The following is a 27,214-nucleotide window of genomic DNA, read 5'->3' on the forward strand; positions in this document are numbered from 1 at the left end:
TCAGGCTTTTTTAAAACCCTTTAGAATAGGATAGATGTTTTCAAATGCTTCATAGATCTCAGAACGTTCTTTGGCACCTATAAAGAAATCCAAGTTTATATAATATTTAATATAAAAATACCAAAATTGTTTTAAGAATAAAATTTCATCTGTCACCTCCAATTACCTTTAATATGAAGATATCTCTTTAGGTTTACCTGAGAAGTGACATTTTGGTAAATACAAAAGAATTTGGTGAGGACAGCCACATTCCCATGAACACATACCCTAGAGCAGAGCTTTCTAGTACTTTGCTGTGTGGGTGTATCAGTTCATCTTTAGTCTCACAAAGTATGAAATATGGAATGTTATCTCTCAGCATGCCATGAACATGACCAGAGAACATGACTTTTGTCAGCACCTGTGGGCACTCAGCTGCCAGCACAAGGGACTTCCTTGGATCCCCTCATGTCTAGTTGACACCTTGATTCCCTAATATTGCCTAACAGAGTGAGACAAACTGCAGCAAAAATTTTCCATTTCATTGTATAAGGAGAGATTATTAGAGGAGGAAAACTGTGCCACTGTCACTCCTTAGAGTCTGAAGTTTCAAGGATCTTTAATTGTCCTAGGGATTAAAATGGATAAAAACATGAATTAGACAAGGTCCCTACCCTTGAGAGACAGCAGTCAGGCCCTGCTCATCTATCTCTCACCACCACTCACTGCCACCAACTGCTTCCACCTTCAAAGCTATGCAGGCACATTGTATTAAGGGTTCTAGACTGGTAGTACTTATGTTCATATGGAGCTCTCAGCTAATTGGGAAACTATTATCTGCTATCATTGGCAAGAAGCAAGTTAATTCTCTTATTAGCATGAAGAGAACTTATTAGCATGAAGAGTCTTACACTGATAAAGACTCTTCCTGGAGAATGTAAAATGATTCAGCCGCTGTAGAAAACAGTTTGGCAGTTCCTCAAAAATGTTAAGAATGACCAGATGACCCAGCAATTCTACTCCTGGGTATTTGTCCCCAAACTGAAAACAGATACTCCAACAACATGCATGCACACACGGATTCCTTGCAGCATTATTCCCAATAGCCAAAAAGTGGAAACCCAAGTGTCCATCAATAGATGAATGGATAAACACGTTGTAATATACACATACAATGGGATATTTTTTTAATGTTTATTTTTGAGAGAGAGACAGAGACAGAGCATGAGTGGGAGAGGACAGAGAGAACAGGAGACACAGAATCTGAAGCAGGCTCCAGGCTCTGACCTGTCAGCACAGAGCCCGATGCAGGGCTTGAACCCACAGACTGTGAGATCATGACCTGAGCCAAAGTGGGACACTCAACCAACGGAGCCACCCAGGCGCCCCCAACAATGGATTATTTAGCCACAAAAAGGAATGAGGTTGTGATATATTCTGCAGTGTGGATGAACCTCAAAAACATTATGCCAGGGGTGCCTCGGTGGCTCAGTTGGTTGTCTGACTCTTGGTTTCGGCTCATGCCATGGTCTCAGTTTGTGAGATTGAGCACGGTGTCAGGCTTTGCACTGACAGCTTGGAGCCTGCTTGGGATTCTCTCGCTTTCCCTCTTCCTTCTCTCTCTAGCCTTTGTCCCCTGCCTCTCTCGGGGGGGAGGGGGGGGTAGGGAGGAACAAACATTATGCTAAGTGAAAGAAGCGAGGCACAAAGGGTAACATACTCTATGATTCCATTTATACGAAATATCCAGAGTAGGTAATTCCACAGAGTTGCCAAGGGCTAAGGGGAGGGAGGAATGGAGAGCAAACTGCTTAAGGATATGGGATTTTATTTTGGAGTAATGGAAATGTTTTGGCACTCAATAGAGGCGGGGTTGCACAAATTGTGACTATGCTAAATGTCACTGAATTATTCACTTTAAAATGGTTAAGTTTATATTATGTGAATTTCACCTCAAAATTTTAAAAAATGTTAAAGAATCAAAGATGAAGTCCTTATAAGCTTAAAAAAAATTTTTTTTTTGATAGACAAGGACAAAAAGTTACTTATTCCAAGGAGTTTACTGCATGTGAGTCTCCATCCTCAAAGACGTGGGGTGGGGAGAAGGAAGGAGAGGAGGGGAAACTACTGACATGGGTAACAGAAACTCTGTACCTTTGGGGCAGGAAAAATCCCTTAAGCCTCAGATTTTTGTTACAGCACTAAAATTTTCATTTCTAAAGTGGTTGTTTTGTAGAAACCAAACAGTGAGTTGGGGAAACATTTATTAAAAAAAAAAAATTCTGCCTCTGATTTGATGGACTTTTCCCCCTTTTAGGTACATTTGAATGTGAAAGCTTTCTTAACAGGAGACAGTAAAGTATAGTAGATACAGCAAACACCCACTCACCCACCAAAATCAAGGTTCTTTTTATATTTAATTGAGAAATGGAGGATCTAGGTCCGACATTCAAGATAACTATGTACTTCAGTTTTTTGTAACACTTAAAAATCATACGTATGGGAATGCAAGCTGGTGCAACCACTGTGGAAAACAGTATGGAGGTTCCTCAAAAAACTAAAAATAGAACTACCCTAGAGCCCAGCAATTGCACTACTAGGTATTTATCCAAGGGATACAGGTATGCTGTTTCGAAAGGACACATGCACCCCAATATTTATAGCAGCCCTATCAACAATAGCCAAAGTATGGAAAGAGCCCAAATGTCCATCGATGGATGAATGGATAAAGAAAGTGTGGTATATATAGAATAGAGTATTACTCGGCAATCAAAAAGAATGAAATCTTGCCATTTGCAACTACATGGATGGAACTGGAGGGTATTATGCTAAGTGAAATTAGTCAGAGAAAGACAAAAATCATATGACTTCACTCATATGAGGACTTTAAGAGACAAAACAGATGAACATAAGGGAAGAAAAACAAACATAATATAAAAACAGGGATGGTGACAAAACAGAAGAGACTCATAAATATGGAGAACAAATAGGGTTACTGGAGGGATTGTGGGAGGGGGGATGGGCTAAATGGATAAGGGGCACTAAGGAATCTACTCCTGAAATCATTGTTGCACTATATGCTAGCTAATTGGGATGTAAATTAAAAAAAAAAAAAAATCATACCTAAGAGGATTTTCAAGCCCCAACAAGTTTAGCATTCTGGCATCCCCTGAAGAGCAAAACACACCCGTTGCCCAGGAGGGAAAAGACATTGACAGTGATCATTATTTTATATGATAGAATAACATCAGTAGACACAAAAGAGCTTTGTGGAAATTAGCTAATACAATTTCTTTCATTTCCTATGTGGAAAATGAGGCCCAAGAAGCTGAAGTTCCCCTGAATCATGAATAACAGCTATGGGTGAAGACCTCACGTATCCAGTGTCCCATCTAAAAGTCACCAAATAAACTTTGCCAGCAGTTGTAACTGGGTACTTGAATGAGGGGATTTGGTCAATCTAGTCAAATATTTCCTCACTGAAATATTGGTATCACAACTTTATGGGAACCCAAATTGGTCCGCTAGTCCTATTAATCTATTATCAGATATCCCAATTTAAAACACCAGGCTCCAATTAGGTGACTGGCCTCTCAGTCTTTTCCTGCAGGAGAAAACGACCACCACTTTTGGGGATAAACACCGTTCCTGACCAGGGTGATGGAGGAGGAAATTCTGTGGCTGTCATAATGAAGAAAGGACTGGCGTTGAAATCAAACTATATGAGCCCAAATACCAGCTTTACCATTAACTAGATTTGAAATCACAGGCAAATTGTTTAACCTCGGAGTTTCCTTTTCCTTACCTGTAAAATAAGGACAATAGCCTTCTCAGAGGGCAGCTGTAAGCATGACATGAGTGAATGTTGTAAGAAGTCCTCTGCAAACCGTATCATTTTATAAAATCTAAGCTATTTTTACGGTCCTAGGAGAATGTGCTTCAGGGTTAGGGACATTGGGATGGCTGGCTTGTCCAAGTACATAGTTTATCATCTGGTTCTGTAAGAGCCAGTGGCACATAATTTGTCTGTCTCCTTTCCCCAGGGCTGATTCCGGCCATGGGTGAGGTGGTGGGGGGAGGGTATTATATTTGCTTTCCCGTCCAGTATGTGTAGCTGGTAGTCACCCGAACTTTATGAAATATCTACCATCTGTAATAAGGTTTAAAAGTTCATTCCTACCCCTTGGCCAGCCCAAATATCAATTTCCAATACTACTTAGATTTTCCAATTCTATTCCTACATCAGGGAAAGTCTTACAATTTGTTAAAAATAGCATTCAACCCTTCAAAGTACACATTTTACAGTTCATACTAACTTGCTATTGTTGGGGGATTCCTGGTAACCACTGACAGGGATCGTGTTATCTCTCTGGCCTACTCACTAATAAGTCTTGCCATTTGTATGTTGCCCTCTGACCTCCTCATTTCCAAGAATTGCTTGATTGAGAGTGACCCTACGTAACAAAAACCCAGCTTCTTAAGAAGTCCATTATGCTAGAGGGAAAGAGATACATGTGAGGCATTTTAGACCATAGACTAAAGCCTCTTTAGACTTCATATTCCTATCATCAGGGCAAGGCATCACAGCAAAATTCCAATCTTTCAATGCTAGGGGAAAAAATAAGACTGGGCTTTCACCAAGGGAATAACAGCTAACATTTATACCACATTTACCATACACCAGGCACTGCTTTTCTGCCTCCTCGCATTTAGCAGGTATTTTCTATGGCCACCTGCCTTTACATATGTGGAAATCAAGGTGGAGAACTTAAACTCACCCAAGGTCATACAGCCAATAAATCGTAAAGCCTGGGTTTGAATTAGACCATTGGTTTCCAGAGCCCAGCCTCTTAGCCACCACACCTGCTGCCTCTCACCACTAAAAGTATTTCTCTTTCCTTCACCTGACAAGATGGAAAAGGGAGAAGGTGGCCCCCCAAAACCACACAGGTGTTTGCACAGACATCCAAAGAGCTGAGGGACAAAGCGAGTACCTGAAGGTGGTGGGCACTTCAGTTAATACATCTCATCCTCCCTGCTCCCCTTCACAAAAGTGATGATCTACATCTTGCAAGAATGGAGAAATTTAGCTTTGTTTGTTCTACATGCTGAATGCGTAACAAATTTTAAGGGAAGTGTATTGCATGGTCTTCAGTATAACGTGTGGACAATTCTTTATTTGTGTGATTTGAAATTTGTAGCAAATGTGTACATGCAAGTTTTGTTTGTTTTAATTGGGGTAAGTAGGAAAGCTGTTTTTTTTTTTTTAATTTTTTTTTTAACGTTTATTTATTTTTGAGACAGAGAGACAGAGCATGAATGGGGGAGGGGCAGAGAGAGAGAGGGAGACACAGAATCGGAAGCAGGCTCCAGGCTCTGAGCCATCAGCCCAGAGCCCGACACGGGGCTCGAACTCACGGACGGTGAGATCGTGACCTGAGCTGAAGTCGGACACTTAACAGACTGAGCCACCCAGGCGCCCCAAGCTGGTTTTAATGAAAGATATTTAAAGAGATTTGTTTTTGTGTACTCCTAATAAAGATTTAGCCTATTATAGTACTTGTCAATTGGCACTGTTAATAAGACTGATTAATACTTATATAAGCATGCACATGAAAGTATCTTCCAAAGGTCTTGAAAAGTTTGTCCCCTCTATATGTAGGGCATATGTAGGGCATATATAGTATGGCATATGTTTGCTCCAGTATTTATACTATTCAATTTACTTGGCAGACTTTCCCCCTTTCCTTCAGGATATACAGAAGTAAACTTTAAGTCAGTCACTAGGAGGTCTTCATTATTCTAGACTCTAAATTGGCAGCATCTGAGAAATTATAGCTTTGCTGTATTCAAAACGTTCTTGAATTCCAAACAGGCTTTCCTCACTTTGAAGACACATTAGTTGTTACAGTAAAACAAACTATAAAACTTTACTGAGAGTTCTAAAAGAAGACTTAAGAACAGAAATTCCATGTTTTGGGATGCTGAGTGATGACTTTATCATTTTTCCCCAAATTAATTCAGGTAATGCAAAAATCTCAAATTTTTTTAGATGGGACAAGATTTTGTAAAATTCTAAAGCTCATTGGGAAGACTAAATATTCAAGAGGAGCTAAGAAGCAAACTGAGAGGGGAAATTGACCCTAGCAGAAATAAAGACCACTAAAATTAAGGCACATTTATACCACAATAGTAATATATACAATAGGATTATCACAGAATTCTGGAGCAAAGGCAAGACTAGAGAACAGACCCATATATAAAGGTCAAATGGAATGATCACAAATTAAGATTAAGTAGAGTAATATGCAGTGGTAAGATGGCTGGCTGGCTATGTGAGGGTGGGTCCTAATCACTTTGGCCCCTGCTATATAAATTTGGCATTCATCTTGGTACAGAAAAGTAAAATATGTAAAAAGTAAGACAAAATTAGACAAGAATAGCAAACATCAGTAGAATGGTATGGAAAGAATCTCAACCATTTACCTCAAGAGTTTAAAAAACCCTTGTTTATGTAAAAATAAGTCAACTGGAAAAAGCCATAAGTATAAAACAAAGAGTAATTACTTTTAGTATTATGGCAAACTCATACCAAACCTTAGGGAAAAAATAATAAAACACTAGACAGAAAAGATTAAGTCATGTACACAATGTCTACAAAAGACAAAATGCTATTTCTTGACTATCTTAGAAAAGTCATCAATTTCTGTTTCTGATTGCCAATGTAGTTAAAGCAATGAGATCATTTTCACTTATAAAGTAAAAGTTTTTTTTATGTCATTTTTGTTTTGAATACTACTGAGGGTTGATACTTAAATCATTGCTGTTAAGAACATAGAATATGGGAGAACTATATTGTATATCCCTTTAAAAAACAATTTGATAATTTGTATTCAGAACCTTAAGAGTAGTCATATCCTTAAACAAAAGTTCCATTTCTGAGCATCCACACTAACAATATAATTCTCCACACATAAAAATAGCCAAAGTCTGTGCCATTATAAGCAGCAAACAAAGAAAGAACATTTAAATGCTTGGCAATGGAAAATAAGTTTGATATGATAAAGTGTGAGAACAGAAGTAGGAAACAGGCTGTTGGCCAAATCTAGTCCTGTTTTTGCACAGCGTGTGAGCTAAAAATGGTTTTAAATTCAATGGCCTAAATGATTGGGGGCAAAAAAAAAAAAAAAAAATCAAATGAAGAAAAATACTACATGACACATGTAAATTATATGAATTATATTAAATTCACATTTCAGAGCCCTTTCCTTTAGGTAATGCCTATAGCTACTTTCATACTATAATGGCAGAGTTCAGTTGTTGCAACAGAGACCCTATGGGCCACAAAACTTAAAATATTTAGTATTTGGCCCTTTACAGAAAAAGGTTTGATGACCCCTCTGTTAGAACATTTGTAGCCGAGGAACACCTGGGTGGCTCAGTTGGTTAAGCCACTGACTTCAGCTCAGGCCATGATCTTGCGGTTCACGAGTTCAATCCCTGCATTGGGCTCTGTGCTGACAGCTCAGAGCCTGGAAACTGCTTCAGATTCTGTGTCTCCCTCTCTCTTTGCCCCTCCCCTGTTCACACCCTGTCATTCTCTCTCTCTCAAAACTAAACATAAAAAAAAAAAAAAAAAAAAAAAGAATACTGTGCACAAAAAAAAAAAAAAAAAAAGAGAATACTCTTAAAAGTATTCTAAGAGGATGTTAAGGATGTTAAGATAGATATACATATAAAAAGAAAATAAAAACATGGAAAAAAAAGTTATATCATTTTGGATATTGAGACCAATGGGTGATGTTATAATCATTTCTACTTTTCATTTTTTCCCCCCAGGTCTTCTACAATAGCAAGGCTTTATAATGGTGAACAAAGCTATTTAAGAGGAAAAGCAAAGCATACACACAGCTACTGAATTTTAGGAAAGTCAGAAAATAATCTTAGAACTCACCTGTCAACACAACTTTTCCGGATACAAAGATAAGCAACACAATTCGTGGTTTTACCATTCTATAAATAAGGCCAGGAAAAAGTTCAGGTTCATAACTGTTAAGATATAAAGGGGAAAAGTTAAAAATAGTACTATTCAACCACTTTCCCATAATATTCAAGACCCAGAATATTGAAGCTATTTTACCAAGAACTTTTGGCCTTTTTTTTTTTAATGTTTGTATTTATTTTTGAGACAGAGACAGAGAATAAGCAGGGGAGGGGCAGAGATAGAGGGAGACACAGAATCTGAAGCAGGCTCCAGGCTCTGAGCTGTCAGCACAGAGCCCGATGCGGGGCTCGAACTCACGGACCGTGAGATCATGACTGAGCTGAGGTTGGACGCCCAACAGACTGAGCCACCCGGGCCAGTCTTAATAGAAGTACTCTGGAGTGCTGTAGGCAATTTCTTACGGTAGAGTCAAGAGCAAAACTCATCTTTGGTCCTAAGATTTTTTTCAAAGTGCAGATCATCCTAAGCTATTAGAAATTAAGATAACTTAGGGCATCAAATTTAATGTATTAAGATCTTATTGGTTAAATGTTTTCCATCTTTCAAAAAAAAACCTATCAATACAAATACATAAACGTGTTTTCTAAGTTTTCCAAGTTTCTCAATAATGAGCACATTTTATACGCATTTATAAACTGCTAAAGCTAACAATTTTAGCAGATAGAACCTAAAAAATTTTCTAGACCACTATCATTTGTCTCTGGAAAGGTGCTGTAAAGAAAACTAAACTGTCCCAAGTGTTAAAAATTTAGGATTTGTGGGGCACCTGGCTGGCTGGGTTGGAAGGGCATGGGACTCTTGATCTCAGGGTCGTGAGTACAAACCCCACGCTGGGTGCAGAGATTACTTTAAAAAAAAAAAAGAAAAAGAAAGAAAAACTTCAAAAACTTTAGGATTTGTTCCTATAAATGGTAACTTGGTTGTATTTACTACCAAATGTAGAAGGATGATAGGGCTAAGTACTGCTTCTCCAGGCTCCGGCAGAGAGAAGTAGAGACTCCTAGAAAAGTCTTGAAGAGACTTCAAAAAAGAAGTCAAAAGTTAAGAGGAGGCTGAGGAAATAAAAGCAACAACTAATGAAGAACAGATATAAGAAAAAGAAGAAATTTGACAAATGAAACACAATACACATAAATCTTTGCATTTAAAGGGTAAATCCAGAACACAGAGAAAAACTCCATTCCATTCTGCAATGTTATAAGTCTCCTACAACAGCAGATGTGAAATCTCTTATTGGTACTAGAAAGATGCACTGCAGTGGTGAGACCACTTGCTGAAGTGTATGGAGGCTGCTATGGGTGGACTTGTCTTCCTAGGACATCACTCTTCGTGCAGAGAGCCTGTTAAGACTTTATTCACTTACCACTTCTCAACATTGGGGAGACAACGATACTGGCAGGAACCCTGGAAAACTTGTATGGGAGCTATGAAGTTCTAGCCAAGAAAGTGAAAGCTAGGGGCACAGAAGAAATGTTTCCATTTCACCTTCCAACAGAATCTTAGCATTCTAGAAAGGAAACAAGAAAACCAAAGTCTTCAGTATATAAATGACGGCAAACTGCAATTGGCTTTCAGAACCATAGTTTTAAGATACCAGCATAACGAACTTCCAGTAAGATATCTACTTTATTTTATTTATTCTCTGCCTCATTTCAAAGGAAGGTTAAGGCCAGGGGAAAAGAAAAGAGACTTGGTTAGAGACAGAATTTTATGAGGATAAAGAACAACTAACACTTGCCAATCTCTTAGCCAACCCAACTTCAACTCATCATTCAAGTGTTGGCTTCAGTGTTACCTCCCGTAAGAACTTTGACCTCCACATTCCCCCCACCCTGTGAAATATCCTGCTTAATGGTACCATAGCACTCCAAGGGGTGTTCACCCTTATAGTTACCATATTAACTTTAGCTTCTCTGTCTTCCCTTTAAGACAGTGAGCTCCATGAGGGCAAGGGACCATGGCTGTAATGACTGTCATGATCACCATAGCATATGCTACACGGTAGCCTCCTAGATATTAGTCACTTAGTATTTGTTTTCACGGTATCTTTGATTTAGAAAGTAAAGGAAGGGAGAACAATGTTCAGAGAAAACTGGAAACAACTATGGCATAGAAATGTTGACAGAGGAGGTGCCCATTAACTAGGGGATACTTACGGTATCAGATGCTGATACACAAATTTGTAGATCCAGGAGAATGAAAAGAACTTGAGGTTTTAACATGGGCAAACTTAACCTAATAATTACAACTGGTATATGCCATGGTTCCCTGACAGGGTTGCAGACAATTAAAGAGAGGTCTCATTTTAAAGATACAAACCTGTTGAAAAAGAAGTGTTTTCATGCCTCAATGCCCTCAGTCCACACATTGGAGCTATAATCCATATCCTAAGGGTGGAGCCCAAGTGGCAAACTTTTGGAGGAGACAAGGATAAGACTAGAAATAGATAGTAGTGGGAATATAATGCAGGCTTTATGGCTACATTAAAAAAAAAAAAAAAAAAAGATGGATGAGATCCTAAAACTGCTTTGGAAGGAAGACAGAACAAGTAATGGACCCACTCCAAGTGGCTGAAATCAGTGCATAGGATGAGTTCTCATCTTCCCCTAGTGGCAATTTTATCTTTCAGAAAGCACAAGTAGTGACAAGGGGTACTCCTACCCTAGACTTAAATCTGACCTACAAAGACGACAATGTTGGTGAAAAAGAAATAAAGTGAAATTTGGGAGAAATTGTACACGTAATTTTAGAGGCCTAAGTGGCCAGAAAGCAGAGTGGTAAGTCTAATACAGACATAGAATCCAGGCAGAGATCTTTCATCAGAAAAAGTTGGTTGAGAGACAAACCAGAGGCCCACGGTTGAGAATCTGGAAGAAAAGATGCCTCATGTGTTAAGAGGTCCTTAAAAACAAAGCTTTACTATTAATCTACAACCCTTCCCAAGATTGAAGAATGAGAAAGGTACCTAAAAAGGCAGCGTTTCCTGCATGGGGTGCTTCACAGTTGAACTCAATGGTAACATCATAGGTATCCAATAAGCATATGTTGAAAAAAATTAATGCAGAGGGAAAAAGAAAATACAGTCAAGGGGAAATAAACATAGCCTGAAGAATATCCTAAAAGCTAAATCTCAGAATGAACTGAGATTTTTGAAAAACTAGGAAAAAACAAAGCAATTTTTAACGGCTGTTCAGACCATGTCTGAAAAAGAAAGCTAACAAATGTCAGAGACAGCACAGCTATAGGATCCCTATTCACTCTGTAAATGGGAATGATCACTCGCAGGTGAAGCATCTGTGATTCTAAGCAGCTCACAGGGCCTTGGCCAGGTATATATGCCCCAGGGCAGGGGGCTTTTTGGTGCTGACCAGTCAGCCTCCATCACTGCCGAGGGCCTGAACAGGCTGGGAGAAGCACCAATGCAACTGAGGAAAGCAGACCTGGTACATTTGCTGTTGAGCTGGGAAGTTACATTTGAAGAAGCAGGCTAGAGATACTCCCAGGACCCCACTAACGAACAAATTGTAGGGTGGGAGCCATAGCTACACACATGTAAAACCCCCTCAAACTCAATAGGACAAAAACTAGGTAGGACTGCCTTCATAGAACGTGCTAGGCCATTCTTTTTCCATCTTCTCTCTGACCCTTTCTCCCCTGCCAGTCATCAGCCCCTTCCATCCTGCCTACCCATCTCATACTGCTTCTTTCCCGGCCATTGCCACCACCCCTGCCAAGCTGGGTGTGCCTGTTTCAGAAATCTGCACACTAGGGAGTCTCAAGCCTCTGGCAAGCAGTACTGACATCACCTGTGAGCCTGTTGGAACTGCAGATTCAGGCAAAAATCAATGATGATGCAGCCGAGGCAGGAAAGTGCCTTTTTTTTTTTTTTTAATGTTTTTATTTATTTTTGAGAGAGAGAGAGACAGAGCATGAACAGGGGAGGGTCAGAGAGAGAGAGGGAGACACAGAATCCGAAACAGGCTCCGGGCTCCAAGCCGTCAGCACAGAGCCCGATGCGGGGCTCGAACCCACAGACCGCGAGATCATGACCTGGGCTGAAGTCGGACGCTCAACCGACTGAGCCACCCAGGCGCCCCAGGAAAGTGCTTTAATAAGCTGTCCAGGTGATTACTATGCAATTTAATTTTGAGACCCACTATTTCAGAAGATTGAACACATACAGTAACCAGTAAAGACAAGCACAGCATCTTAATCCTTTTACCTACAGTCTTAAAAAAACAAAACAAAAACAAAAAAAGCACAACACTTTCTCTGAAAGATACACTATGTAAGCAGCCTGCCTGTAATACAACTTCAATACCTCGGGAAACTCAGAAAGTTTTATAACCGTCATACCTACTGAACTGCTGATGGGTTAACACCAAACCTTCCAGCCTGATGGGAAATCTCACATCACAGCTTCCAACCATGTTCTGTATTTTAAAATCGAGGAATCTGGCCGGGAACCCAAGCTTCTGCACCACACGAGCATACTTCCTCGCAGCAAGTCGAGACTGCTCTTCACTGGGGAGGGGCAAATGTATTTAAAGAGGTCTTAATCACTATGTCCCCTCTACTGCTTGGGCTGTGTTCACACACTTCCCTGATTGTATCTTTAGCATCTGTACCATGTTGGTCTTTCAATGTATACTACACACCTATAGATGCTGAGGACAAGGACCAACCTCCCCTACTTTTGTCCCTAGCACCCAGTAAAAACCAAATCAGAAATACATTTCCATCTTCATTTGTCATCTTACACATATAGGGTATTTCTCTCTTTTTTTAAATTATTTTTTTAATCTTTACTTATTTTTAAGAGAGAGAGAGCGAGCGCATGAGCAGGGGAGGAGCACAGACAGAGGGAGACACAGAATCTGAAGCAGGCTCCAGGCTCTGAGCGGTGAACAGAGCCCAACGCAGGGCTCGAACCCAGGGACTGCGAGATCATGACCTGAACTGAAGTGGGACACTTAACCAATTGAGCCACCCAGGTGCCCCTATTTTTCTCTTCTAATTGTTTTAAATGTTAGAAGATAAAATTAGCTATTCCACTGGTTTCAGAGTGTGTCCTCAGACCTGTAGCAGAATCAGCACCTGAGAACTTGTTAGAAATGCAAAGCCCCAGGTCCCAGCCTCAAGCACTCTGGGGTTGGGGCCCAGCAGTCTGTGTTTTAACAAGCCCTCCAGATTCTAATGCTCAGTCAAGTTTGAGAACCATCCATCTGGTCTAAAAGTTTGTGTCACGTAGATGGGAACAACAGCAACAAAAATTCGGACACGTGTATACAAAAAGAAAAAAAAAATCAACATGAAGTAAGAGGTATGCCAATTGGGTAGCAAAGACAAGATATCAGGACCAGGTTCTTTATGGGACAAATTATATATAATTTTTTTTTTTTTGTTTTTTTTGGTTTTTTTTTTTTAGCACAAAAATACCTCAAAACCTAACAAATTTTGCTCAGGCTTTCTCACAGAATTATCACTAAACACACGCCATATGAGAAAGGAAGAAATTTATTCCACTTTGTGGCCATATTCTTCTAAGTGTTTGTCCTGCTCCAGCCTGAAATCCAGGTCAGAGAATGTCAAGTCTTGAGAAGTGAGGATTTATTTTTCATTATATGCTTTTCATTGGTCATTGGCAAAACAAAACAAGGAGTCTCAGCAGGGGTTGCCAAACAGAATGGAAACCTGGTGGGTGAACCATGTGAACTCCACCCTCATCTTTATGTTGAAAATCAGAAGCACCTGGAAGAGCCAGATTGAACATTTGGACCAAAGGAAGCACTCCATTCTCTTTCCTATCTAGAGCCTTCACAACACTGCCCCTCTTAAGTGTATGAATTACATCACATATTTCACTTCACATTTCTTCTCCTCACCCACTTCTAACTCCTGAGATGTCCCTGCCAAGGCCATGTCTCCAAGTTAGCAAGGAAATAAATACAGTCTCAATTTTGAAAACATACATTTGCCTAACTGGCTATGTTGCTGATGTTTCCCATAGTGCTGATGTTTATAATGTCAAAATTTAAGAGTTTGGGGAACCCTGTAGTTTTGTTGGAAATCAGCTGTCAATAGGACATAGAAATTCCCAAACAACTTACGGTTAAAGTCTACATACATGTTCTTATACAAACATTAGAAAATAGAGTAAGAACCAGTGGTGGTGACACTGATTAAATTGTCAGTGATAACCATTGATTAAATTTGACGTTTGTGTACTTTCCCTGTGCAAACACAGGTAACCTTCACTAGCAAACTCCAATTATTACAACTAAAGAGAAGAGGTTTGGATAAATTTTTGGAGATAATTCTGATAGCTCTTAGACTAACCAAAATTTCACAAATCTCTGTTCAAGACTCAAGAACCAAATAGTTTTGGGGAAGAAGTACCTCATTATCTGAACTCACTATCTGAATTTTCACCATTAGATTTTGGCAACCAAATGAATTCAGATAGGGAAAGATACTCATGAAAGTGTGTGTAATATAAGCATACTTTAAAGTGAAAGTTGGATAATAAACTTACAATTTAGTTTCCTGTTCTCCTACAGCGTAACACAATGTGACATCCTTCCAACTCAAAATGTGTATGTTTTAATAGCTAAATACAATTTAATGATCTAATCAAAGATCTATTGTCAGGTATTTGTCTCCCCCCATTTTAAACAATGCTGAAATGAACATCCTTGCAGATACCTTGCAGAGTCGTCCAATAAGGACCTAAAAAGGGGAGATTTATGGGGGTGCCTGACTGGCTCAGTTGGTTAAGTGTCCAACTTTGGCTCAGGTCATGAATTCACAATTCATGGGTTCGAGCCCTGTGTCGGACTCTGTGCTGAGAGCTCAGAGCCTGGAGACTGCTGCAGATTCCGAGTCTCCCTCCTGCTCTGTTCCTCCCCCACTCACACTCTCTCTCCCAAAAATAAATAAAGATTAAAAAAAAATTTTTTTTTAATGGGAGACTTCTAGGTCCAAGAATACATAGATCAACAGAAGAGACAGCCCAGAAATTTACCCAGATACATATAAAGAACATGTAAAAACAGGTAGGGGAAAATATGGATTAAGAATAGATTTGTCATATAGATACAAAAATCCTCAACAAAATATTAACAGACCATATATAACAGTGCATTAAGCAGATTATGCGTGATGATCAAATGGGATTAATTCTGGGGATGTAAGAAGCATTCAATATTCACAAATCAATCAACGTGACACATGACATCAACAAAATGAAGGATAAAAATCATATGATCATCTCAACAGATGCTGAAAAAACCAGTGACGAAATTCAACATCCATTTTTGATAAAAAACACTCTCAACGAAGTGGGTTTAGGGGACCATACCTCAACCTAATAAAGGCCATATATGAAAAACCCACAGCTAACATCATACTCAGTGGTGAAAAACTGAGAGCTTTCCCACGAAGATCGGGAACAAGCCAAGGATGTCCATTCTTACCACTTTAATTCAACATAATACTGAAAGTCCTAAACAAAGCAATCAGACAAGAAATAAGAGGTATTCATACTAGTAAAGAAGCCAAACTGTCATCATGTGCAGATGACATACTATATATAATATCCACCAAACAACTACTAGAAGTAATCAATGAATTCAGTAAAGTAGCAGGATACAAAATTAACACCAAGAAATCGGTAGCGTATCTATACACTAATAAAAAAAGGAGAAATTAAGAAAACAACTCCACTTAAAACTGCACCAAAAAGAATAAAATACCTAGGAATAAACTTAACCAAAGAGGTGAAAGACCTGTACTCTGAAAACTATAAACACTGATGAAAGAAACTGAAGATGACACAAACAAATGGATAAAAATTCCATGCTTATTGATTGGAAGAATATTGTTAAAATGTCCCTGTTACCCAAAGCAATTTATAGATTCAATGCAATACCTATCAGAATACCAACCACATTTTTCACAAAACTAGAATACTATTGAAATTTGTATGGAACCACAAAAGACCCCAAATGGCCAAAGCAATCTAGAGAAAAAAAAAAAAAAAACAAAGCTAGAGGTATCACAATTTCAGATTTGAAGATAAACTACAAATATGTAGTAATCAAAAAACAAAAACAGGCACAAAAAACAGACATTTAGATCAATGGACAAAGAGCCCAGAAATAAACCCACAAATATATGGCCAATTAATCTATGACAGAGGAGTCAAGAGTACACAACAGGGAAAATAAAGTCTCTTCAATAAATAATGCTGGGAAAACTGGATAGCTACATGAAAGAAAAAAAAAAAAAAGAAAAGAAAAAGAAACTGGACCACTTTTTAACACCCTACACAAAAATAAACTCAAATTGATTAAAGATCTAAATTCAAGACCTGAAACCATAAAAAATACAGAAGAGAACATAGGCAGCAATTTCTCTGACATCAGCCATAGCAGCATTTTTCTAGATAGGTCTCCTAAAGGGAAACAAAAGCAAAAAGAAACCATTGGGACTACAAAGTGAAAACTTTTGCACAGGGCGCCTGGGTAGCTCAGTCAGTTGGGCGTCCGACTTTGGCTCGGGTCATGATCTCGCGGTTCGTGAGTTTGAGCCCCACATCGGGCTCTGTGCCGATAGTTCAGAGCCCGGAGTCTGCTTCATATTCTGTGTCTCCCTCTCTCTCTGCCCCTCCCCTGCTCATGGTCTGTCTCTCTCTGTCTCTCAATAATAAATAAATGTTTAAAAAAATTTTTTTAAACTTTTGCACAATAAGGAAACCATCAACAAACCAAAAGGCAGTCTACTGCATAAAAGATATTTGCAAATGATATATCTGATAAGGGGTTAATATCCAAAATATATAAAGAACTTCTACAACTCAACACCAAAAAAATATATAAAAAATCTGTTTAAAAAATGGGCAGAGGACCTGAACAGACATTTTCCCAAAGACGACACACAGATGACCAATTGACACATGAAAAGATACTCAACATCACCCATCATCAGGGAACTAACACAGCAAAGCCACAATGAAACATCACCTTACACCTGTTGGAATGGCTAAAATTAAAAAGACAAGAAATAACAAGTGTTGGTGAGGATGTGGAGGAAAAAGAACCCTTGTGCGCTGTTGGTGAGAATATAAACTGGTGCAGCCACTGTGGAAAACAGTATAGAGGGTCCTCAAAAAATTAAAAATAGAAATTCCATACGATCCAATGATTCCACTATTGGGTATTTACCCAAAGAAAACAAAAACACTAATTTGAAAAGATAAATGTACCCCCATATTTACTGCAGTATTATTTACAATAGTCAAGATATGGAAGCAACCGAAGTGTCCATTGATAGATAAGGAAGATGTGGTATACAAATCAATAGATTATGCAACCATAACAAAGGATGAGATCATGCCATTTGAGAGATCATGGATGGTCCTAGAGGGTATTATGCTAAGTGAAATAAATACTATATGAAAAAGACAAATACCATGTGATTTCATTTATGTGTGGAATCTTAAAAAAATTAATAAAAAGCAGAGGCAGACCTAGAAACATAGAGAACAAACCAATGGTTGCCCGAGGGGAGGGGGTTTGAGGGATGGGAAAAATGAGTGAAGGGAAGTGGGAGACACAGCCTCCCAGTTATGGAATGAATAAGTCAGAGGAATTAAAGGCACAGTATAAGGAATATAACCAATGGCCTTGTAACAGCGTTGTATGGGAACAGATGGTAAGATGGTATGGTGAACATAGCTTTAGGTATAAACTTGCTGAATCACCTGAAACTAATGTAACATTGTGTCAACTGTACTAATTTATATATTACATAGTATATATAATATAAACATATATAAATATATATTTAATAACAATTATAATAAAATTTAATATAAATAACATAAAAAACACAAATATAAAAAATATTAACATCCAGTGTTGTTTGGAGAAAATGAATACTTGATGCATCTCTAGAGTGAGGAGAAATTCGTACAACCTTTCAGGCGGACAATTTACTACCCATCTTCTAACACTTAGAGGGAAAAGCAGCTCCTACCACAGTTTCATGATGAAAGGATCTATATCAGTACAGGGCTGCCTCTGCAGGAGATCCAAGAAAAAAAACAAGCCTTTTAAGAGTTGCCTCCTGAGCTAATGCTCAAGCTAATGGTCAAGAAGTGCCTAATTTACCTCCTTTAAAAAGTTCTATCCATTTATCTGCAATGAGGAAAATATACAATAACTACTTCCCCAGGCTTATAACAGGCTTTGTCACCACTATAGTTTTTTTTTTTAATTTTTTAAAAACATTTATTTATTATTGAGAGATAGAGAGACCCAGAGCGTGAGCAGGGGAGGGGTAGAGGGAGGGGGAGACACAGAATCCAAAGCAGGCTCCAGGCTGAGCTGTCAGCACAGAGCCTGACGTGGGGCTCGAACTCACAAACTGTGAGGTCATGACCTGAGCTGAAGTCGGTTGCCCAACCAACTGACCCATCCAGGCACCCCACTATAGTTTTTAAATGCACCTTAAGAACAAGTTCTAGCAGCCTAGCTAAGTCCCTTCAGTTTTAACAGGGGAACCGCAAAATGACACCTAAGTCAGTATTACGTGGCATTTCATGAACTTAAAACTCTTTAGCAAAGTATTTTGTTCCTACTATGTGTTTTAGAACATGAATACTATCCTTCCTTGTTTTACATACGGAATTATTTGTCTGATAACAGTGAAGGTGGTTCCGCATACCTTTTGGCTCCCGTGCAGACCATTTTCCCAGAGCTAAATATGAGGGCTGTGGTCCTGGGCTCTCGGATCCTCATTATGACAGCAGCAAACCTCTATACACAAAAGTCAAAAGAACAATTAGCCTCTGCCAGGATGTAACACTATCCCAATTGAAAAGCTGAACCGGACATGAAATCGGTCTTGAATAAACTGATTTTGGATGGGAAAGGGAAAAAATGTCTGGGTCTATTCTCCCCGTGCTAATGCTAACAAAAACAATCATGATTCTAAAATGTACTTAGAAAAAATAGGTAAGAATAATAACAATAGAGCTAAAATTTGAATGCCTGTTATATTTCAAGCCCAATGCTAAGAGGTTTAAAAGTTTTGTCACCTTTATCCTCATGCTAGATCTCAACTGAGTCCATGATTATCACCATTTAGTGTACAGGGAAACTAAGTGGTTATTCAGCTTCCAGAATTACACAGGGAATGGTAAGGTTGAGATTTAAAACCATGACTAATTGGATGCTGTGTTTTTTTACCTTGAAATACTTCCTTTTTCTTTCAAAGAATATTTGGGGAGGGGGGAGAAGTATGAGGTATGTTACAGGCTTGTCAAGACTCTATAATGTACTAGTAGCCACTATATATATATATATATAACTATATATATATATATAACTATATATATATAACTATATATATAACTATATATATATATAACTATATATATGTAACTATATATAACTATATATATATAGTTAATATATAGTTAATATATATATAGTTAATATATATATAACTATATATATATATATATATATATATATATATATATATATATATATATATATATCTGTCAAGTTCTTGCCTACCATAGTAGTTCTCGAAGTGCGGTTCCCCCACATGAGCAGCATGGGCAAGCCCTTCAGGTGGTACTGATGCAAGGGAGGGCTGCCACACTGACATGTCACCAAAGACCTGCTTCTCCTTCTGGTCCTACACACGCACTCCCTTCTCCTGCTCTCATCTTCCCCCATTAAGCCGGGAAGGAAACCGGGGTGGGTAGTATGCAAGACTGCAGGTTCCCTGGGTCAGAGCTCCTCCACAGAACCAAGGTGGGACTAGAAATTTCAGATTTGAAGTGTTGACAGAGAGTGAAAGAACCCCGAGTCAGCACTGCACAGAGTTGATTGAATCTTGTGAATGTTTTCCAACATTTAAGGTGATGCCCTCACCTTAAGGTGAGCTATCTTAAGACAGCTCAAGTGCCAAGCCAGAATTTCTCTGGCTATCAAGTCCAAGTTTGGATAGATCCTATACACAAAAATAAAATGAGGGAGCACTGAGCATGATGGGCAATAAAATATGCTTAAATATGCTGACTTAATAGTGTGGTCAATCATGGATGCAGCCGTACTAATCCTCGCTTAGCATTGTGTTTCTGTGCTCATCATAGCCCCCTACATGAAAGGGGAAAAGGAAATATCTGGGTAGTATTGAAGTACATTTAAACTCAGATGTCAGCAAGAACACTACCAAAACAGTAAAAACAACTTAATCCATACATAGCTGATGCTCACAAGGTCCGCTGGGTTCTTCTGTAGGAACTCTGTACGGCCTTCTTCATCTAACGCCATAAATCCTCCACCACCCAGGATGGTGAACTTCTCCCCAGTAGGCACCAGATCTTACTCTGTACTCATAAGTACAGAGACCAGCAAATTACTAAATGTTGACTGAATGAAGAAACCTACTTCTTAGGTTGATAGGCCATTAAAAATTGGATGCCTCGCCTTGGCAGGACACAACAAAGAGTAGACCTTATTAAACTTTGAGGGAAAAGAAATCCCTGACTCTTACTTGAGTAAGTAGAAGCTTGAACTTCACACTTTAAACAATTCAGCTTTCTCAAACAAGAGAAATTGTAATAGGAAAAGTATGTGTCAGGTAGGTGGAACAACATTTAGAAAAAACTATTTCCAGAAATATGATGGCATTTTAAGAAAGTTAGCATCCTTGTAGGCTCAAAGTGGTCATACTGAAAAATCTGTTTGAATGACAAGGGAAAAATCTTAACTTTTAGGAACCGCTCAACCACTGCTTTATTCAGCACAGGGAATGAGGTTATTTTTTATAACTTCAAAACAGACAATGAGGCAATTAATCCCTTGAGTTAACAGTTCTGCACTAACTATTTTTTCCTGTTTTAAAAACAATAACAAAACGGGGCTCCTGGGTGGCTCAGTAGGTTAAGTGTCCAACTTCGGTTCAGGTCATGATCTCACAGTTCATGGGTTCGAGTCCCGTGTCAGGCTCTGTGCAGACAGCTCAGAGCCTGGAGCCTGCTTTGGATTCTGTGTCTCCCTCTCTCTCTGCCCCTCCCCTGTTCGCGCTGTCTCTCAAAAATAAGTAAATGTAATTGAAAAAAAAATTTTTAATAAAAAAAAACAATACCAAAGGAATGAGTCAATAACATGATCATATGAAGTAAATCTAGTATATGTACTGCCAAAGCAAGCACTGAAGTAAATCTAAATAGAAGCTAATTGTTGAATGAAATACCGAAAAATCTTACCTTTGGGTTATACTCTGCATTTTTTGCATGCAAAGCTATTTTCTTCAGATCTAATTTACAGGCCAGGTTTACAGTGGAAACTATATTCCTGAAGAAAGAAGTCAACTTAGAAAATTATATCAGACACAAGAAGTAAAAAACATTAAAATGTATTAACTTCCTCATCTTATAAGTATCTATTAGCAACTTCCTAGAATTATTCTCAATGTGAAATACATCGTATCATGAAGAACTCTAGTAAAATGTAAAAATTCCAAAGTGAAGTACTAAAATAGTTTTTTCTGTAATGTCGTGACTAGCTGAATAAAAGCAAGTTTTAAATCTTTTTCAAAACCATGTCTCAAAATAGCAAGCATAATCCTAAATCAATTTGCAAGTTGAATCCAATTTTACATCTTTATATTCTTTGTGTTTATCCTACCCCAACCACAATTCTCAGCAATTACAGCGCTCTAGTATAAACAATATAATCCTTAAGAATGTATATACTAACTCTTAACCCTCTCTTAGGAGATCAAGAATTGGTACTTCATTTAACAGATAACCAAACTGTCTAAAGACACAATCCATTAAAAACTGATAAAAGAATAATTAATAGGGCACTTGGGTGGCTCAGTCGGTTGAGTGCCCCACTTTGGCTCAGGTCATGACCTCACGGTTTGTGAGTTCGAACCCTGCGTGGGGCTCTGTGCTGACAGCTCAGCCTCCTTCGGATTCTGTGTCTCCCTTTCTCTCTGCCCCTCCCCTGCTCACACTCTGTCTGTCTCTCTCTCTCTCAAAAATAAATTAAAAAAATGTTTTAAAAAAGAATAATTAAATCTAAAATTCTCTTCCCCACACTACTATTCTGAAATTAGTTGTCCTCACATTCAAGAACATAAACGGTGTACCCAGGAGCTCACCCATTAAACACACACACACATACACACACACAAACAACTTACTGTAGTTGAGGCACAATTCCAGAACATTCTGAAACAGGGGTCACTGGTGTCATGGGAGTTATGGACATCAGAGGCGTGGAGTTTGGTTTCTCAGGAGAGGGCTGGACTGAGTCAGCATCACCAGGGTATGCTTGTGAATGGGACTTTGACAAAGTGCTGTCACTGATTAACCCCAGACCAATGTCCTGTGCTCTGGGTAATGACAACCTACTTTGCTGACTTTGAGTTTTACAATTTTCTTCGATGTCCTGCTTGCTTCTAATAACACTCTGGTCTTTACTTTCTTGCGTAAGTTCATCTGGTAGGAAGCTAAGATCCACAGATGAGAAATGGCCAGATGCTCCTTTGACTTCTTGAAGATGTGAATTAAACACAGTCTCTGAATTGGATGTATTAGGTATGTACCCATCATCAGGTACAACCGGGCTGAGCAGCGGTGACCCCGGTGGAGCGAGATCATCCTAGGCCATTTCCAAAACAAAATGCAAGAAACAGAATAGCATGTCACACCAAAAGGATACCACTACAGCTAGCAGGCAGCATGTTCAAGATGCAAAGCAATCCAAGATAGCTTCTAGTCATTCCAAGCCTCCTTCCATAAGGTATCACTAAGTTATATTACAGGGTTATAGCACACTTAACAGAAACAGGAAAGTAGATCTTATAATGCAGAGACAGCATTTTTCATAAAATATTTTTCCTACGTTAGATCCGTAGGAAGTTACCACTGTAATTTTATAATAAAGGAAACAGCAATCATACTCTAAATTGTGTGTACTCTGAGTCCTCTTTCTGTGCCTCCATAATGGTGTGCGTGAATGTCCTAGCAGAAGCTCTCAAGAGCATGAACAATGTTGAAAAGAGAGGCAAACACCAGGTCCTTATTAGGCCATGTTCCAAAGTCCTCAACCAGTTCCTAACTATGACGATGAAGTATGGTTACATCGGCAAATGTGAAATCATTGATGATCCCAGAGCTGGGAAAATTGTTGTGAACCTCACAGGCAGGTTAAACAAGCATGGAATGATCAGCCCCAGATTTGACAACTCAAAGATCTAGAAAAATGGCAGAATGACCTCCTCCCATCCCACCAGCTTGTAGAAAAGAGCTTGGTTTCACTGTACTGACAACCTCAGCTGGCATCATGGACCATGAAGAAGACAGATGAAAACACACAGGAGGGAAAGTCCTGGGATTCTTTTTCTAGAGATGTAATATATACGTGCAAATAAAATGCCTCAATGGACAAAATAATTTTTAAAACTTGTATGTACTTTGAATAGATTTACTGTATGCCGTAAGTTGATTATAAACTTTAGTTAATTTAGGTATTTTTTAGAGTTTTAAATTCCTATTTCAAAGAGAAAAGTGAACAAAGTTGAAGATGGAGTAGTGAGTGCTAATCAATACTCCACTGAAGACCTAAGGTTATTCCTTCTAGTCAAAGGAGAAATGAGTAAATGTTCTAGTTTCATGAATTTACAATAGGAAAACAGTTATTGAAATTTAAATGACAAGAATAGTTTAAATCAATGTATTGTATTTCCAGCCCAGGGAAGGCTGTTCAACCTCTATGAATATCAACTGAGGGAATGAGGTGTGCAACTGAAGGAAACAGCTAATGTAAAATTCATGGGCTTTTTTATGGAAAAGAATCGATTACCTTGATACATACATTGCCACCTGCTTCGCCCAAGTTGCAGACCTACATTCTAGACTTTGAGCACTGCTTGCAGGATAACCTCATCCGTTAGAAGATCAGACTTCTAACAACTGAACACTCATGAACGTCTCAGATTGGATCTTCTTGGTGACAAAGCTACCTCGAGCTAACAAACTGGTTAGATCCTACTGAATTGTTCTGTTACTCTAAGTCCAGCAGATGGCAGGGGTGGCTAATTGTTCAAAGAAAACACTTGTTTAGAAGAATGCAGTCATTCTCTTGAAATAAGATTTTGCACTATGTTTCATTTTGAATTATGTAATTCTCCCCATTTACCCTCACCCACAGGTGGACTTTAAGAAAAGTGAGGTGGGGACAATGGCCTGGATTCCTCCCCATTGTTTTATTGGCCTCTCCTTTACTAGCTGGAAAGGATCTATCTCATCAGCCAGTTTACACCAAAGCACTACAGTCTGCAACACTCTGGGGTCTCCCTCCTCTCCTTCTTCCCTCAAGGCATTTTAGCTGGGAGGAAGCTCTCACCCAGGCAACCCAGCTTCCTGAGGCAATGCCAACAGGATATCCAAGGAGGACGTTTTATGGCAATGGAAGCTTGACAGCCTCCTTTCAAGTTTACCCTAGGAACACACTTTAGAGGATGTACTTACAGCATATTCACGGCATCTTTGGCCTTGCATCAGAAGAAATGTTTTGTTACACTGTCTTTGCAGAACCATCAACTCATCTTTCCAGCATGGGCTTTCATTTGCTACGTGAAACACCGAGGCTTTACTACTTCTACCTCAGTGCTAATTGTCTTCTTTTTAAAAATCCCCCTGCCCCCGAAAGTTGCCCTTTTGCCTTTCTTTTTGAAGATTCCTTGCTCTCTTTTCTTCAATAAAAAAAAAAAAAAATTAGGGGCGCCTGGGTGCCTCAGTTGGTTAAGCAACCAGCTTCGGCTCAGGTCATGATCTCATGGCTCTTGAGTTCAAGCCCTGAGTGGGGCTCTGTGCTGACAGCTCAGAGCCTGGAGCCTGCTTCGGATTCTGTGTCTCCCTCTCTCTCTCTCTCTCATTCTCTCTCTCTGCCCCTCCCCCACTCATGCTTTGTCTCAGAAATAAACATTTTTTAAAATTTAAAAACCTAGATGCCTTCCATAAAAAAAAAACAAAAACTGCGAACTGAAAGAAGCCACAGGTGTCTCCAATTCAAGTTTGGCCACCCTTGTGTGTCCCCCACCCTCCACCCCGCCGACAGCCAACTCCACCCCTAGCCACCTCGAGGCTGTTTTTTGAGGCCTGTTCTTAGCATCCAAGGCTGCTACCCCTTGAAAGTGTACTATCAACGCTTCCCGCGTACGTTTGTCCTAGCAAAGCAGAGGCAGTTTGGGACCAGAGGTCGCTACTGGAGACACAGAAGCAAACTCTCCGTGTCTGCGTCTTTATAACCGTGATGGGGCCATCGAACCATGGCTCCGGAGTCACACTATGCCAGGTTCCACTTCTGGTTGGCAACCGTGGCAAGTTATTCCCCCTCTGGAAGCTTCTAGTTTTCAACATAAAGAGGAGGACAATCAAGCCCACCTCTTACGGTCGCTAGGAGTTCTTCATTAAGCCTTCATTAAGGCAAAACCCTCTGGGCTGGGGACTGGGCGCTCAGCAACCGGGCGGGGACGCGCTTTGTCCTCTGGGACAGTGGCGGCAGCTTCCGGGCTCACCTGGGCGGCACACTGGTCCAGGTAGAGCTCCAGGTACGTCCGCTCCTCCTCCATGGGTGGAGGCCCCACCGTTAGGAGAGCTGAGAGGCGGGAAGGAGGAAGCGCCCACGCGAGTTGAGCTGCAGCTGAGCCCGACTGAGCGCGCGTGGCGCACAGGCCATTTATCAGCCCCGCGGGCGCAAATGGCGAGGCGGGGCGGAGCTGGGGGTCGGGGCGTGAAGGGGCTGGGCAGGGGCCCCTCAGGTCCCTCCCCTGGGCCTCCGCCTCCACCCGGTCCAAGCCGCTACAGACCGTGGTGGGAGCCATGTGAAGAGCCAGGGAGGGCACCCGAACTCAGCCGCCTGCCCACGGGTCACTAGAAGAAAGGGAGAGGGGAGCGTGCGAGGAGACCGCAGGGAAGGGGCCCTCGCCTGGGTGCAATCACCGCACTCCGCCTACAGCTGAGAAGCCGCTTGGCCCGCAAATCTGGAGATTTCCTTCAGTACCTGCCAAGGGCTGCCTTGGCCTCCAAAGGGCAGAGGTCTCCGTGTTAGCAGCAAAGGACGTGAAACTTTGAACACAAGGGAAGGGAAGGAAAAATAAGACAAAAACAGAGAAGGAGGCCCCATAAGGGGCTCTTAAATACAGAGAACACATTAGGGTTCCAGAACACATGAGGGTTGCTGGAAGGGAGGTGGGGGCGGGGGTGGTGGGCTGAATGGGAGATGGGCATTATTAAGGAGGGCATTTTTAGGGATGAGCACTGGGTGACATATGTAAGATGAATCCTGGGGTTCTACTCCTGAAACCCAGACTGCATTGTATGTTAACTGACTTGGATTTAAATGTAATAAATAGATAGATAGATAGATAGATAGATAGATAGAAATCAACTGGTATCACTAATCCTCAGGATTCTGTGCTGAAGGACTGAGACAGGGAGTGATCAATTTATGTGTTTAGTGCCCGTATGTTAGACTCTCAAGAAGTATTGTGAATTGCATGAATTTAGTTTTACCTATCTTAAAACAGTTTTTAATAAAAAGCATTGTGCAAAAAAAAAAAAAAAAAAAAAAAAAAAAAAAAAAAGGTGAACACGTTGGCCAATGAGAAAACAAAGGATATCCCCACCCCTCTTTTTAAGGGATGTCTTTTTCTCTCCCGAACAGAGCAAGTGGAATTTCAAACACCCTTACCCAATCAGGTGCAGTACTTTTATGTTATGATTGCTTTTCACCCTCAAATCCCAGGTGTTTTTTTCTCCACTCACAGAATTCAGCTTACAACTACATACAGTTTGAAACTAATGCAACACTGTGTGTCAACTCTACTGGAATTAAAAAATAAAGCTACATACATTTGAATTGCTGCTGTAGTTTGAGGCAGCTCAAGAAAATAATACAAAAATCAAATATTCGGATTTTCCTTTCTCTTTTTAAGTTTATTTATTTATTTTGAGAGAGAGAAAAGAGAGAGAGACAGAGAGAGAATCTCAAGCAGGCTCCTCACTGCCAGTAAGGAGCCCCACGTGGGGCTCTAACTCACCAACCACAAGATCATGACCTGAGCGGAAGTCAAGAGTCAGAAGCCCTGACTGTGCCACCCAGGCGCCCCCCCACCCCAAGAGTTTCCTTTCTT

The 27,214-nt window shown here is 39.9% G+C and overlaps 1 protein-coding gene and 1 pseudogene across 1 annotated transcript; one reads left to right on the plus strand and one right to left on the minus strand.

Annotated features, from left to right (window-relative positions):
* TBPL2 (TATA-box binding protein like 2) lies at positions 1 to 25,663 on the minus strand. Its single transcript, XM_045451049.1, has 7 exons — positions 25,598 to 25,663; positions 22,217 to 22,677; positions 21,273 to 21,360; positions 18,713 to 18,804; positions 12,341 to 12,508; positions 7,934 to 8,028; positions 1 to 77 (listed from the first exon to the last, which is right to left on the minus strand). The coding sequence occupies exons 1-7, from the start codon at positions 25,649 to 25,651 to the stop codon at positions 1 to 3; spliced, it is 1,035 nt and encodes a 344-aa protein (XP_045307005.1). The 5' UTR covers positions 25,652 to 25,663.
* Positions 23,004 to 23,464, plus strand: LOC123583881 (annotated as a pseudogene).
* Positions 25,664 to 27,214: the final 1,551 nt, after the last annotated feature.

This window comes from Leopardus geoffroyi, chromosome B3 (genome assembly GCF_018350155.1).
Source record: "Leopardus geoffroyi isolate Oge1 chromosome B3, O.geoffroyi_Oge1_pat1.0, whole genome shotgun sequence".
NCBI classification, from domain to species: Eukaryota; Metazoa; Chordata; class Mammalia; order Carnivora; family Felidae; genus Leopardus; species Leopardus geoffroyi.

Excerpts from the sequence above, each read along its gene's own strand:
- TBPL2 (XM_045451049.1), bottom strand. The coding sequence starts at position 25,651 with ATGGAGGAGGAGCGGACGTACCTGGAGCTCTACCTGGACCAGTGTGCC. Across the intron at positions 21,361-22,216 it reads GGAATTGTGCCTCAACTACA|GAATATAGTTTCCACTGTAA; the intron begins GTAAGTTGTTTG and ends TTCTTTCTTCAG. Across the intron at positions 78-7,933 it reads CGGAAAAGTTGTGTTGACAG|GTGCCAAAGAACGTTCTGAG; the intron begins GTGAGTTCTAAG and ends ATTTCTTTATAG.